Here is a 16,904-nt window from a genome sequence, read left to right as displayed (position 1 = left end):
TGTTGCAGGCATGTTGAATTTTGTTGTAATCTCGATATCCTCTCTCGGTTTGTTATATCGGTCGTTCTGCCTTTCCTACTCAATTCATAAAATTCTTACTAAGTAGGGAATTAGCTGCCTACTTATTTCACACCCAGATGCGAGGCTGTTGTCACAGTTATTCCATTGGCGGGAGAAATGGTGACTGGGAGGGAGTGAGTGGCTCACACACAACACAATTCTCAGAACGGACACATACAGTTTAGTATCAGGACAATAATACGTTACATTACGGTTTTAATGTTATCCTTTCACGTATTTTACTGCTTGCCCAGTGAAAGGGATTTGCATTCAAGTGATTAAGAATCATCAAAATGTTTACATAGAACTGAACCATTGTTGTTAAGATTATTTCTTATGTTTATTTAATGTATTGAAAGTCAGCCAATCAGCTGACTTTCAATACATTCTTTGTACGAGCTTTCATTTATTCTTTGTGTGAGGGATCTAACCGTTCTCACCCTTAGGTTAGGGTATTTGTATTGATAATTAGTATGAATAGTTGAACTAATACAACTTGCGGAATCAGTCATCTGTTCCTCATGCACATTCGGCTGAAGTAATTACATTGTTCTAGATTCTTCAATAAACAGTCTATTTTGTATTTTTCTTTCATACATTAGAAGGTTCTACCTTTGAATGTTTTTTTTCTGTTGGACTGATACAGCTTTTTGAAGAGCTCTGTTGGATAAATTATGATCTATACAGTTGTGGTACCAGACATTAGGGATTAGGCAATGTTCTGGTTGGTATTGTCATAACGTTGGTCAGGTAGAAATTTATAGCAGCTTCTCTCAGGAGTTGGGGTGCATTTACAGATGTGAAAGAACTGACAAAAATGTTTACTTTATACTGAACCAGTGTCCTAAAAAGCATGATTTTAAGCTGCATGTAGCTTGATCTTTTTGCCGCCTGACAATGTTCTAACCTGAGTGAGCATGTGCTAATTGTCCTCATCCACACCCTTCTGTTGTGGCAGGCCGGAGACTAAACATCACAGCGGAAAACGATTGCCGGAGGCTGCACTGCGCTCTCAGGGACCTCAGCTCCCTACTCCAAGCTGTCGGAAGGCTAGCTGAATATTTTATTGGAGATGTCTTTGCAGCACGCTTCAACGACGCACTAGCAGTGGTGGAGAGGTAAGTGTGGCTCACTGCTCCTACTGGTCGCAGTCTATTTAATAAAAAATGAGCTGATACTTCCTGAATTGACTGGATTAACATAGAGCTGCCTTCAATGATGTGAAAGTGAGAAAATAATGACTTTGGGTAGAAATTTGATTTCGGACATTTTGCAGGACACTAACACAAAGTTAAGCATTAAAAGTCCCAAATTGCATCTAAACATTCTTCTAAGTATTTATCGTTCCGATTGCATCATTGTTTAGGGTTTCTGTGTTTCTGTTTCTAGGTTGGTGGATGTCACATGCTACGGTTCTCAGATCAGTCTGTATGACCTGGAGACGGCCGTGCCCTCAGTGCTCAAGCCTGACCTTATAGACGTGTAAGTGTCAATTAGGGCTGCATAATTAATTAAAATAGAATCGAAATTGCGATATTAATGTGCAATATCCAGATCGCCAATTTTCAGCTCCAAAAAGGTGAATGATATGCGCTTTACTCAAGGCAATGGGCATGCATCGTATGTCTGTAATTGTTTTTCATGCGGTTGCAAGAAAAACTTAAACTCGATTTTATTGTTTAATAGCTCATTATGTAGGCTATGATCTCTTTAAGTGAAATTATCTACGCTGTTTACACTCGTTTCAAAATTGCAAATCATAACTGTAATTGAAATATTTGTCAAAGAAATCAATATTCTGTATTTTATCCAAATCGTGCAGACCTAGTCTCAACCAAGCGTGCCGCACAAGCCCTGAAAAGTGATGCCAAAACGTCTCGATCACCCCCTGGTGAGTGGTCCCAGTATAGGTCATAAACCCGCCCTCCCCATGTTATTCAATGGGACGTGAGACCAACTAAACAATTAAATTACCCTTCAAATATCTTTTTTCCGAAGCTGGTTTCTGTCATTTACTGTAGTTTGTATCACGCTAATGTAAATTCAAGAGTTTGTTTTTAAAATAAGTTGGTTTTTAGTTAGTTATTTAATGCTCTAAAAACGGTGGTGTGACGTCGTGATTCACAGCTGTGATTGACAGCTATCTGAGCCACTGAAGCACCATCAGGCTTTTTTCGCGATCTTCGGAGGACTGAGGAAATTGGAGCTTTACATTTAATGTCTAAATTTCTATAATTGATATAATTTCACACGGACATAATGGGTTGTATTGCAGTACATTGTGCTAACCGATCTGGCATTTCCAATCGATCTTTGAATTTTTTTCGGTACATTAAATGTATAAGCTATTTAATTAGTAAATAAATGTAATGGGCTAGCTAACATTAGCTTAAAGACAACAAGCCTCGTTAATAGCCATGTTAATAGCTAGCAGGTGATCGTTAGCTAGAAGTTACCAATTATTTTTGTATTAGGCCTATTCTAAATTAAGGTTAAACATGATGTAAGTTAGGCTATAACATATCGTCTAGGTTTAACAAGCAAAGGTTGTACTGTACTTGGACTTGCGATTGATTACGGTATGCGCATTCTGCGAGGGAGAGTGAGGGTGGGGCACAGGGGTGGGGCCGTTGATTTCGCGGCTTTACGGCTTTACTTCCTGCTCGCTACTGCGCATAACTACTGCGCAGAACTGGTCCCAAGATCGCTATCTGCGCAGACGCAAGTCCAAGATGTCAGCGCCGTATCGGGACACTGGGGGCTTCAGTTTTCACCAATGGAAAAGAGCGAACGGGCGTTGTCAATTTTTTTTTACAGTCTATGGTCTCAACCCTTTAGTGCTGCTGTCCAGATTTTTTAAAATAAAAAAACAATTCTGTTGACTAATTACAGTGTACCTCTTATTAGAGAGGAATAATGGCAAAAATATACAGTTCACAAATAGCTTGAAGTAGCCTAAATGTTGGCCTGCCTCTATGCACACAACTCACGCACTCAAGGAGAGCAAGGTCAAGGCTAGCACGAGTGCAGCGTTGTTTGGTTATATTGCCCTACCCCACTTGGTTGTTTTGTAATATTGCCCTACCCCACTTGGTTGTTTGGTAATATTGCCCTACCCCACTTGGTTGTTTGGTTATATTGCCCTACCCCACTTGGTTGTTTGGTTATATTGCCCTACCCCACTTGGTTGCGGTACCAAACGCAGGGCTATGGAGGATTTATTTAGTATGAATAAGTTCCAGTAAGGGCTAGGCAGGAGACATAGTCAAAAATCCAGAAACCCAGTTGGTAACAGGAAATCCAGGAAAAATGGCAAAGGTACAAAATAACAAAGGCTAGACAAAGTTGAGAACAAGCAGGGTAATGTATTCTACACTGGAAAATCTAGGTACCTCAGTGTTTTTGTAGTAAAACTCTAATGAAGCCTCAGTACATTAGGCGAACGAGAAACATATCTCAAAGGGAACTGCGAATGTAGAACGGTAGCTCGAATAACACAAATTAAATGGAAATGTCAGAAACTATGGGAAAATTACCATCCCCTGAAGAACAAATTAAAACAAAATGAAACCCTATGAATAAACAAATCCCCCAATAAACATATACAAACAAAATTATAAGGAAGACACAATCCCATTAAAAACCTCACGCATACAAATTAAAAATATTTTAATTAATAATACATAGATCTAAAAACAAGTAGTCCATCATAAAATAGATTAAACCTCAGATAAACAGTTTGAAGGTCCAATGAAGTTATGAATAACGTTGATTTCTGAAAACCACAAAATGAGGTTTCTGCCCGACAGTGACAATAAACATTTTATTAAATAAATGTCATTTTTGGCTGTTGCTGTAAGCTCATGAACGATCTTAGGGAGAGATGTTAGAAATGGTCAACTTGAAAACCCACAGTAGACATCACACAAAATGTATATGGCACATACCAAAATTGATTGGGGTTCGCCAATGTTATTTACACTGACAGAAGATTTGTTTTTGTCAGACCGTGTAAGTGGAGCCACCAGGAAGAGCAAAGTTCTCTTACTGACTGACTGACTGACTACCCCTTGTTAAATAGCGTGGTAGTTAGAGACGCAGACTGCCATGCGAAGGGGCCAAGGTTCAAGCCTGGCTACAACCTTTACTAGCTACGTTATAGTAATCCTAAAATACAACTGACTATATATGGTGGATTTTCAAAGTACACATCCGTATGTGCTTTTTTACAGTGAGGGGAAAAAAAGTATTTGATCTCCTGCTGATTTGCCCCCTGACAAAGAAATGATCAGTCTATAATTTTAATGGTAGGTTTATTTGAAACGTGAGACGGAATAACAAAATAAAAAATAAGTATTCAACCCCTCAATCAGGAGGATTTCTGTCTCCCAGGTGTCTTTTATACAGGTAACAAGGTGAGATGAGGAGCACACTTTGAAAGGGAGTGCTCCTAATCTCAATTTGTTACCTGTATAAAAGACACCTGTCCACAGAAGCAATCAATCGATCGGATTCCAAACTCTCCACCATGGCCAAGACCAAAGAACTTTCCTATGGGACAAGATTTTGGACCTACACAAGGCTTGAATGGGCTACAAGACCATCGCCAAGCAGTTTGGTGAGAAGTTGACAACAGTTGCGATTATTCGCGAATGGAAGAAACACAATTGTCAATCTCCCTCGTTCTGGGGCTCCATGCAAGATCTCACCTTGTGGAGTTGCAATGATCATGAGAATGGTGAGGAATCAGCCCAGAACTACACAGAGGATCTTGTCAATGATCTTGAGGCAGCTGGGACCATACAGTAGTCACCAAGAAAACAAATGGTAACACACTACGCTGTGAAGAACTGAAGACGCCTGCAAGGTCCCCCTGCTCAAGAAAGCACGTACAGGCCCATCTGAAGTTTACCAATGAACATCTGAATGATTCAGAGGAGAACTGGGTGAAAGTGTTGTGGTCAGATGAGACCAAAATCGAGCTCTTTGGCATCAGCTCAACTCGCTGTGTTTGCAGGAGGAGGAATGCTGCCTATGACCCCAAGAACACCATCTCCACCGTCAAACATGGAGGTGGAAACATTATGCTTATGGGGTGTTTTTCTTCTTAGGAGACGGGACAACTCCACCGCATCAAAGGGTACCGTCAAATCTTGGGTGAGAACCTCCTTCCCTCAGCCAGGCCATTGAAAATGGGTCATGGATGGGTATTCCAGCATGACAATGACCCAAAACACACGGCCCACCAACAAAGGAGTGGCTCAAGAAGAAGCTCACTATGGTCCTGGAGTGGCCTAGCCAGTCTCCAGACCTTAATCCCATAGAAAATCTGTGGAGGGAACTGAAGGTTCAAGTTGCCAAACGTCAGCCTTGAAACCTTAATGACTTGGATAAGATCTGCAAAGAGGATTGGGACAAAATCCCTCCAAAGATTTGTGCAAACCTGGTGGCCAACTACAAGAAACGTCTCACCTCTGTGATTGCCAACAAGGGTTTTGCCACCAAGTACTAAGTCATGTTTTGCAGAGTGGTCAAATTCTTATTTCACTCATTAAAATGCAAATTAATTTCTAACTTTTTTTACATGCTTTCTTCTGGGATTTTGTTGTTATTCTGTCTCTCTCTGTTCAAATAACCCACCATTAAAATGATGGACCGATCATTTCTTTGTCAGTGGGCAAATGTACGAAATTGGCAGGGGATCAAATAATATTTTCCCTCACAACCCCTTGGGCAGCACGAGGGGTCTCCACGATTCTCTTGTTTTTTCACTTGACGAAAGTCAATTATCGTCACCTGTATTGATAGTTATTGTATCAATGTCATTCATGAATGAAATAAAAACTAACTTTGTTGTGCCATAAAATGAAATGGCAAAAAAACAACTATGCGTAAGGATTTGTCCAGGATCGCCAAACTAATTTAATCGCCTTTTCCCTTGATGAAAAAGTCTGTTATTGTCACCTATATTGATAGTGATTGTATCAATGTTATTCACGAATGAAAGACAAACAAACATTGTTGTGCCATCAAATGATACAGCTTTGGCAGTGTAAAGTCTTCAGTCTCGCTAGCAATTGCTCAATTCTAATGACTATTTCAAGTAGTTATTTAGTAGATACTTGTAAGCCTATTACTGGCTAATAACAGTCAGTCGCTTAAGCCATACAATTCATGGATGATATTTGTGGTGGAAGTAAACGTTAATCAGTTTAACATAATGCTTATTGGTGTCTAGCAAAATATTCAAACTTGCATGACTAAATTATGTAATGTTGAGACTGTATACTGGCAAGTGGCACACTTATAGCTTAGTGGCGTAGTGGTTAAAGACACAGCCTGTCACTTAGGAGACCCAGGTTTAAATCCACAAGGGCAACAACATTCATCCCTTCTAACCCCAATAATTTTGAGGGGGTGAATTGTCAGACATGTCATATCGCCCACTGACATAGATAAGTACACAAAGTGCAAGTTATCAGCATGTAAGGATTTAGCTCAAAGGCAGTAGTAAAATCAACTCTGGTATGAGGAAGATGAAACCAGAGACCGATTATTTTCCACCTAACAAAGGATGAATGTGGAACGACAATTCTGCTAGGTTCAAATCTAACCGCTAATCTAAGCCAAAAGGTTCACATTATAGACGATTAAATCGTTAATCGCAATTATTTGTTACAATTGTAAACTAAAATATTATAATCGTGACAGCCCTACACAGAAGAACATTTTGATTAATCTGGCGAATGTAATTGTATTCCTTTGTTTTAGTCATGCCCAGTCCTTGGCAGCATTGCAAGCCTACTCCCACTGGCTGGCCCAATTCTACAGCGAGGTTCAGAGGCAGAACCAGAGCCGCTTTATCAGCCTAGTCACATCCACCATGGACGCCACTGCACCACTAATCACCGCCAAGGTAGACCCCACACCATTTTAATTCCATTTAATCCCGATCCTTTTGAAAAATCTGAATGGGAGTTTGGAGAGTGTTTTCTGACAGAGCATTGGGCTGGATTTGAACCCCATGCTGTAGCACCACGTGTGCACCAGTGGCAGCGGCTTTTACCGCTAGGTCACCGAATTGACTGGAATTTCAATGACCCTGACAAGCACACAGGGGGACACGCAGGCACACAGGGACAGGGGTATAGAGGCAGGCACACAGGCACACAGGGGGACAGAGGCAGGCACACAGGGGGACAGAGGCAGGCACACAGGGGGACAGAGGCAGGCACACAGGGGGACAGAGGCAGGCACACAGGGGGACAGAGGCAGGCACACAGGGGGACAGAGGCAGGCACACAGGGGGACAGAGGCAGGCACACAGGGGGACAGAGGCAGGCACACAGGGGGACAGAGGCAGGCACACAGGGGGACACACGCACGCAGGCACACAGGGGGACACACGCACGCAGGCACACAGGGGGACACACGCACGCAGGCACACAGGGGGACAGAGGCAGGCACACAGGGGGACACATGCACGCAGGCACACATGGGGACAGAGGCAGGCACACAGGGGGACGCAGGCAGGCACACAGGGGGACAGAGGCAGGCAGGCACACAGGGGGACAGAGGCAGGCAGGCACACAGGGGTACAGAGGCAGGCAGGCACACAGGGGGACAGAGGCAGGCAGGCACACAGGGGGACAGAGGCAGGCAGGCACACAGGGGGACAGAGGCAGGCAGGCACACAGGGGGACAGAGGCACACAGGCACGCAGGGGGACAGAGGCACACAGGCACGCAGGGGGACAGAGGAAGGCACACAGGCACGCAGGGGGACAGAGGCAGGCACACAGGCACGCAGGGGGACAGAGGCAGGCACATATATCAATGCTCAATCTTGCTGAGTTGTGGATGTTGTGTAATTGGTATCATGAGTGTTTCCGTTTGTAGGCCACCCGCTGAGCTGAAATGTTCATTGACCAAAAACTGGTTATCGTATCTGTTCTATCTAGGTAATTGATCATCTTTGCGGACTCTGTCAGGTCTTTTCCTGTTTCATTGCCCAACTCTCCTTCTCTTCTAGATACCTGAAAAGTTGCTTCTGTCTGCATGCCATCTCATGGTGTCCATGGCGACCACCGTGCGGCCGGTTTTCCTGGTCACGTTACCGGCAGTGCGAAATGTCTTCAATTTTATCATCGAGAACCAGACTCGCCGGCTCCCACAAGAGGTCAGACTGAACTGTTATGGATTCAATGTTACTTCAAGGCTTTGAATGTTAAGCTGTCCCAGGGGTGTTGCCAATGTAGCTTCTGACAGCAATTTTCTGCCGACAAATGCAGAATTTACTGTGAATGAGATTTAGTGTAAACGTTATCTTTTCTATGTCCTTTGATAGCTAAGTCAATTTGAACAAGTCTCCGTTTGTGTACTGAAATCATAGCAAAACAAAAAATATGCTATTATTTGACTCTTTTAGCAAATTAGACCAATTCACACACTTATGTAAAATAACAGTTCCTAACATTGTGTGCTAGGGCTGGGCTATATGGCTAAAATATTAGATCATAATATCACATTTCTGACACACTCACATTATTTGACTGTTTTACCAATGGCAACAAATTGATTCTAAGTGGTTTTAATGGGCTTTCTTCTTTATGATTGTTTTGACCAACACTGACGGTGAGTAGAGTAGTCCTATTGTTTGAACAGTGATTAAACACAGGAATACTAAACTTCACTACAGTGCTGCTCTGTGTCATCACATTGCTACCAGTGATGAATGCCCATTCTGAAGCTGTACTCGTGGCAGGAATGCACAGGTATTTCTTGGCCTGTTTGCTGACTCTTGGAAAGTTCCCTTCATGGACTCCACCACTCAAGGGGATCTGCCTCATGGTCAGCCGCAACAGTTGGTAGCTATTCATCTCATCTTCAGTGGCACCGCTGTCAGACAAGGCTTATTTGTCCTTTTTGAAAAACCTTCCAAGCGTTGTCTTACATTTTTTTGGTTCCGCTGGGACCGGTGCTTCTGCTCTTCCTGCTGCTGTCTGTGATCCATCGATGTCTCCCATGGATGACACCTGCACTGCCAGCAGACTGTGAAGCTCTGCTGTTGCCCTTGTCTTTATGTAGTCATTGTTGTTGCTATCTATGTACAGTGCCAATCAAAAGTTTCGACACTCCATTCAAGAGTATTTCTTTACTTTGACTATTTTCCACATTGTTGAATAATTGTTAAGACATAATAACACATAGAATTATGTAGTAACCAATAAAGTGTAGAACAAATAAAAAAAACATGAATAATTTAGCCACTTTGCCTTGATGACAATTTTGTACACTTTGCATTCTCTCAATCAGTTTATTGAGGTAGATATCTGGAATACTTTACCAACAGTTTTGAAGGAGTTACTACTTCTGTTGTGCACTTGTTGGCTGCTTTTCCTTCACTCTGCAATCCAACTCATCCCAAACCATCTCAATTGGGTTGTGGTCGGGTCATTGTGGATACCAGGTAATCTGATGCAGCACCATCACTCTCCTTTTTGGTCAAATAGCCCTTACACAGCCTGGAGGTGTGTTTTTGAGTCATTGTCCTGCAGAATTCTGTGATAGCTACGCTGATTGAGTCTGCCTTCAATTCAAAATAAATGAGTGTCACCAGCAAAGCACCATCACACCTTGTCATCCATGCATCACGGTGGGAACCATACGTGCCGTGATCATGTGTCTTGGCCCAAACTAGTCTCTTTTTTGGTGTTGTCTTTAGTAGTGGTTTCTTTGCAGCAATTTAACCATAAAGGCCTGATTCATGCAGGCTCCTCTGAACAATTGATGTTGATGTGTTATAACTTTGTGAAGCATTTTTTTTTTGGCTGGAATCTGAGGTGCAGTTAGTTGCTGATTTCTAAGGCTAGTAACTGTAAACACGTCCTCTGCAACAGAAGTAACTCTGGGTCTTTCCTATGGCAATCCTCATGAGTCCGTTTCATCATGGCGCTTGATGGTTTTTGAGACTGCACTTCAAGAAACTTTCAACGTTCCTGAAGTTTTTGTATTCAGTTGATATTAGAAATTAGCTTTTTAGGACCGTGGCTTTTGCCATGTTTAATGCTTTGTCATTTGTAGTACACACAAGTCGTTCTTTTAGCCCCCGTAATGCTAGCGCATCCTTTAGCCCTTGTGCAAGGAACTGTCTTATGGTCATCTCAGGGGGAAAGCTGTATGCAAACATCTGCCCTTCAGGTTCCAGGCAGCTGTATAAAATGCATAGTTGGGCAATAAGTTTGTCTTGACAATAAGTCTGTTGCAAAGTGTCACATTTTAAGTCTCCATCCACATTTTCACAACATTCTGTGTATTTATTAGGCAGTGCTGATCCGCTAATGTATTTTTGACTGTGCAGTCATACCAAAGTCTTGAGTGTTTTTTAAATCGCTCCTTCTCCACTTTCTGAACAGTGGTCATGTCCTTGGTGATGTGTGCAGTTATTGAATCCTTATTATTATTAAATCTTTATTTCAACATGGAACACAGATTGAGACCAAAAAGAGCAGGATTCTAGTGATTCCTGCTTTTGCGATTACCGACCGCTTGCATAACTTAGTAATTATATTTTATTGTTCCGTGGCTGTCTTAACCAAACCATGTCCACACAATTGACATTGCACCTTTGTTTATCACAAATTCTTTACTCGCTTTGGGAATTGCATGAGTCCCTTTGACCACACTATCAGTCACATCCTCCATCATGACTTTTTCCACCACAGACTGACTTTTAGGTGTTTGTCTCCGTTGACAAGCAAAGTGTGTGCCTTTTTCCCATGTTATCTAAATTCGGATATTCTCATTCTTTTTCGGAATTACGAAAATTTGTAAATGGTTACATTCAACATTGAAAATACTGGCTCAGAAAGTAACTTAAGTCCAATCCAGTTCATAAATTAAGGTGTGTAGTTTTATTTTAGTTCATGGCCCAGTCTTACATGGAGGACAGGCCTTTCTTGCCTCTCCTGACTGCTCCGCTCACCAACTTCTTTAATTAAGACATTTTAATCTATTTCCTGTTTAGAAGTGGACCACATAAAATGTTTTACTGTATTTGCAATTGCTGGAGTAAGCCATGTTACGCATAGCGGTGTCCTGTGTAACTTCCTTTTTTTGTTCTCTAGGCCCACATGCTAGTGTGCCGAGCTCTATCCAACATGCTACTGCTGCCATGGCCTAACCTGCCCGAAAGTGAGCAGCAGTGGCAAACCCGCTCCAGTAGCCACGCCAGCCTGTTGGCTGCCCTAACACGCCACTACTGCCTGCTAAGGAGTCCTGCCAACCAGCCGCCACGCCGCCTCGGCCTGGATGACAGTCAGTTGGGCAGCTTGCCATTTATCATCTTTGCTTACTTGTGTATCTGTCTATTTTCTTCTACTGTCCATTTTGAGCTGATTCTTACTACGAAATTATAGTGTGGAAAGTATATTGAGACAGTTGGTAACTGATTGGTATCAAACAGTACCTAAAATGCACATGCAAAAATTTTAGATTTATTTAACTGAATGATTAGGTATTAACATCCTGCTATGACATTTCTAAGAAAGTGAAATTCTGACAGTGTAGTGCAGCCCTATTTTGACGTGGTCTTTGTGCAACAGTCAATACCTCGGAGTAAAGCAGTTGTCTTACACATCAATCACATTTATTTTATGAAGCCCTTTTCACCTTAGCATTTGTCAAAATATGCTTTTACAGATACCCAGCCTGAAATCCTAAAGATCAAGCAACAACAGGGTTGATGCACAATGGCTAGGGTCAAAACTTTGGAAGTAGCCTAGGGTGGAACCAGGCTAAGGGGTGGTCTGTCCTCTTCTGGCTATGCCGGGTGAAGATTGTAAGAGTACATAACCTTTTGGGTCACGTCAATGTTTTTGTGTATTCAGATGACAAGTAGGTCAATAAATGCATGTGGGCTGTGTCCATTCTTTAAACACAATCCTAATCAGCTGTACTTAGCTTTGGCTGGTCAGGGTTGAGTTGCTCCATCTATCATGTCCAAATTGAGTCCTGTGTGGAAAAGTTGGATAAAGACAAAAATAACATGTTGGGGAACTCATAAAAGAATTTAACCAAGTTAGTTTATTAAAAGTCTAATGTTTGGCCGGTGGGCAAGTAGATAACAGCAAGCTGCAAATGAAATGTCAACAGAAGGAAGAAATTGGTTCAACACACAGATTTGAAGAAAAGAGAACAGTGGGCTTCCCTATTGGTTTAGCTGTGAAAGTCACTGCCTCTGAATTATGTTTAGACTGCACCACAGTTCCAGTCCTATTCATAGCGTTTCAGAAAAGACCATGCAAATTGGTTCAGCACCTTCCGAGGTCTATTGGCGTAATGCCAAATAGTTGCCTTGTTGAGTTTTAAAGACTAACTTTAACTCACACTTAGCTTTTTGCCGATTAATGCATTCTCCTCCAGGTACATAGGTTCTAAAAAATACTGCCTGGTTGAGTAAGCAGTGTAATAAGAGAAGAATGAGATGTGGCAAGATCTGCTACAATGGCTGATGGCCTGAAAGGTGAATGTAGGTGAATTTGTGAACTTCATTATATACAAATATATCTATGGGCAAAGATGTCTCAGTTGTGGATTTCTTTATTCAATAGAAGTAATCTGGGTGAAGTTCAAAATGGCTGTTCAGAGAGATCTGAACCATGGCTTACAGTCTCTCTTGGCCCATTTAATGTAATTTCAGAGTGAGGAACAGTTTAAAAAGTATTGAAAATTAAATAGACCTCTAATTGTTAGTTTGACATTACAAAATAAGTGAGACTTGTATATTTTGGTTCTCATCCTACAGTATGAACTCAAAGGATCCTAGTTAACTACTGCCAAAACGGCTGCTCTTTCTTGGGGTTCATTTAATAAATGACATTTAATATATAAGTCAGGCTCAAAGACAGCCTTTATCTTTTTTTTAATCCTCTGTGACCCGTTCTCAATGTACCTCTCACTCTCTGTTAGCAAAAGCAATGCTGCACCAAACACTGCCTGTGCTAAGGGACATAGTGGACAGCATCTCTGCAGAATCTACTAAATCCCGACAGATATGCTACCAGAGTCTTCAGGAGTCTGTGCAAGTGTCCTTGGGTCTCTTTCCTGTCTTCATCCATCAGCCAGGTCAGAAGAATTAAAAGATTTTTAAACAAATGTCATACAGTTTACATGTACTTTTGTTAGAATTTACCTTACTAAATGAAAAAATACGTAATTCTTCTACCAGTGTAATGTCTTGCGCCTTTGATATACCTGTGCAATTTCACTATGTATAGAAAATAGCATGGTTTTTATTTACAACTATCTAAATCCTGTCTAACAAAATGAAATTTCCTTTGCATTATTTACTAGGGATGTACCGATCCAGTAGTGGCATCAGTAAACTTTAGAATGCATGCAAAAAATCGGGTATTGGGTACAGCGAGTCTTTGTAATGATCTGATGCCACATAACAGATTGTCCTGACAATGTGCCGTAGACGCACAAGCTGTTGATGACGGGCAGGCCGAAACATGTGGACTATGCCTAAATAACTTAACAACAACCACAATAATGTCAGTTTGGAATTACTTTACACTTGAAACAGCCACTAGTAAAACTGTTAGTACCAAACTTTGCGAAGCAAGTGTTTCAAGGGGTGACTGTAGAGAAGCTTAAGCTAGCTAACACCTGATAACTAAGTTAGCTAACCCTAGCTGATGACCGCTAACACCAGGCTTAATGAGAATACATCACTCTTACTTGTCTGTGTGATTTCTAATCTCAAAGTCCATTCAGATTCATAGCTAAATTGCAAGCCTACCTTTTTGGGGCTTTACACTTTCCATTTAGTTCCATCTTCAATTGATTGGCCTGATAGGCTAATCAACCTTCTAATGTACCTAAAGGAAATCCAGTGCCGCTTTGATCAAGTTGTGATTGAACTACAAGTGTGCTAATTCACATGGAATTCTATTATTTTTACCAAATACCGGTAAGAAAAATATCTGTATAAACTTTAAGGACTATCAGCTGGTCACGTAGTTTTCACTGCAGTGGCTTATTTCTCCAATAGTACTTTCCCCTTATATGTTGCCATAAAATTTCCTTTACTCTACATTGGAGTCTTCATGGTGTATTTGAATATATTTTAATAAGATGTGATGTTTTTAAGATGGTGTAAGTTCTACAATCTTAAGCATTGGCGAGTTGTACATAGAAAGATATACTCCGATCAGCCACAACATTATGACCACTAATCAGCCATAACATTATGACCACTAATCAGCCATAACATTATGAACACTAATCAGCCACAACATTATGACCACTAATCAGCCATAACATTATGAACACTGACAGGTGAACTGAATAACACTGATAATCTTGTTATCATGGCACCTGTCAGTGAGTGGGATATATTAGGCAGCAAGTGAACATTCAGTCCTCAATGTTGATGTTTTTAGAAGCATTTTAAATGGGCAGGCATAAGGATCTGAGCGACTTGTGGGGTGGGATGTTCCCATTCTGCAGTGGTCAGTACTAATCAAAAGTGGTTGACTGCCGAAAGGACCTACAATGGTTATGTGAGCATGAGGACTGGACCATGGAGCAATGGAAGAAGGTTGCCTGGTCTGATGAATCACGTTCTCTTTTACATCACATGGATGGTCGGGTGTGTGTGTCTCGCTTTACTGGAGAACACATGGCACCAGTATGCACTATGGGCAGAAGCCAAGCTGGCAGAGGCGGTGTGATCCTTTGGGCAATGTTCTTCTGGGAAATCTTGGGTCCTGCCATTCATGTGGATTGTTACTTTGACACGTACCACCTACCTGACTATTGTTGCAGACCATGTTCACCCTTTCATGGCAACGGTATTCCCTGACAGCCTTGGCCTCTTTCAGCAGGATAATGTGCCCTACCATAGAGCATAAATGGTCTAGGAATGGTTTGAGGAACACAATGAGTTTAAGGTGTTGACATGGCCTCCAAATTTCCCCAATCTCAATCCAATCGAGCATCTGTGGGATGTGCTGGACAAACGGGTCCATGGAGGCTGCTAATGTCTTGGTGCCAGATACCACAGCACACCTTCAAAGTTCTAGTGGAGTCCATACCTCCAGGTCAGGGCTGTTTTGGCAGTCAAAGGGGGACCCACACAATTTTAGGCAGGTGATCATAATGTTATGGCTGATTGGTGTATATGATGTACAATTCAATCATAATTTTGTCCGTCATAGCACGACAACAGAATTAAAATGGCTAATTATTGGACACCCTCTATTATTATTCGCCGTTTCTAGTTCAGAATGTAAATGCACTGGAACACAATGGTGTGTTTTCCTTTTAAAAACACCCTTTCAGCCAGCCCACTGACATGTATAGAGATGTATGGAGGTTAAATACTTTTTTTTGCTTTAAAAAGTGTTGTGTATGGAAATAGTTTAAGACAAGTTACAAAACATTAAATTCGACTAGACATCATGTATTATCGATGACATCAGATGTAATGACTTTTTTTCTTCACCAGAAGGCATGAAAGGTAGCTAAAACATTCTAGTAAACACTTGAGGGAAGAATGTGATCAGTCATTAGTAACACAAAAAATAAATTAAATGTTACAGAACAAAAAATGCTAATTAATTACATGCTATTTAACATTTGTATGTCACTAATAATCAAAAAAAAAATTGACAACTTGATCAAATGGTTACACGGTATAAGAAAAATATATTTGAAAACTGCTGTTGACTATGACGATAATAGGGGGTTCTACGCTAGCTGTATCAGATTGGTACTCTATATTAACGGTGGTCAAGTTAAGTACTCCGAATCAGTACTGACAATAAAAGCGTGGTATCGGTGCATCTCTAATATTTACATTTTCCAAATTATATAGAAGGGTAACAACCCAATTTTAGCATGTGCCCTGCCCCTTCATATAAAAAAATATTAATGGTTATGGTTAATTATTGTGAATGAATATTCATTCTCTTTCATTCTCTCCTCAAGATGTGACGGACGAGATGTTAAGTTTCTTCCTTACGCTGTTTCAAGGCCTGCGTGTTCAGATGGGCGTTCCTTTTACAGGACAAATCATACACACCTTCCTCAGCATGTTCACCAGGTAGGACACGCAGCTTTAGACACACAGTGATGATTTTAATACTACAGTAAATGATTATTATTGTTGCACGATAAAAAGCAGGGAGAGGTCTGCAAAGCAGGGAGAGGTCAAAGTAGTGTTCTTTTTCAACAAATCATGTTACGATGTGGCAGCATAACTACAAACGATTACGTCATCAGAAGTGTAGCTACAAGGTTGGTTAAAGTCTGTAGTGGTCCATGTATTCTTAACCGGACCATACCGGGCTCTCTCTGGTTCTCATGTGAACTCAATTTCAGTTTCAATCAATACACTTAAATAAACATAAATAGCTAGCTACACTGTGTTGAATACCTTGTGAATAAATCTGGTTGAGCTTTGAAATAAATTTCTATTCAGTTTAAATGAGAGCCTTTGCACAGAATGTAATCTAAATTATAATTGGGCATTATACACTTTTTGTTTTGGAGCTGAACTCGAGGAGGAACAGTTAGTTCTACAATTGCTAGTGGTGGTATTGATTAACCAATATTGGAGAATCCATTGGTTAAATCTCTAGTTTCGTAGCATTCTGGCTTTCCAGTAGAATACCACGGTGATGGATAGAGTTGTTGATAAAACATTCACTGTATGTTGCCACTGCTTGACAAAATCCTGCGCCGCTGTTGCTTACTCCTGTTTCAATATCCCTGGAGCAACAATGAAATGCAAAGAAACAATCTTCCCAATGCATTCAAGCATCCCTGAGCAACAGT

General features: G+C 41.2%; 1 protein-coding gene across 6 annotated transcripts in view; it reads left to right on the top strand.

The window, feature by feature from the left end:
* xpo6 (exportin 6) overlaps positions 1–16,904 on the top strand; it is a 42,706-nt gene that overhangs the window by 20,994 nt on the left and 4,808 nt on the right. For all 6 annotated transcript variants that reach the window (XM_010864993.4, XM_020051156.3, XM_010864992.4 and 3 more), the window contains 7 exons: positions 1,019–1,178; positions 1,450–1,542; positions 6,832–6,976; positions 8,092–8,238; positions 11,186–11,375; positions 13,029–13,184; positions 16,056–16,170. In XM_010864993.4, the coding sequence (XP_010863295.1) occupies positions 1,019–1,178; positions 1,450–1,542; positions 6,832–6,976; positions 8,092–8,238; positions 11,186–11,375; positions 13,029–13,184; positions 16,056–16,170 (1,006 nt within the window). The remainder of the gene's footprint in view (positions 1–1,018; positions 1,179–1,449; positions 1,543–6,831; positions 6,977–8,091; positions 8,239–11,185; positions 11,376–13,028; positions 13,185–16,055; positions 16,171–16,904) is intronic.

The sequence above is a fragment of the Esox lucius genome, chromosome 11 (assembly GCF_011004845.1).
Source record: "Esox lucius isolate fEsoLuc1 chromosome 11, fEsoLuc1.pri, whole genome shotgun sequence".
NCBI classification, from domain to species: domain Eukaryota; kingdom Metazoa; phylum Chordata; class Actinopteri; order Esociformes; family Esocidae; genus Esox; species Esox lucius.
This window is presented reverse-complemented; position numbering and strand designations above follow the sequence as displayed.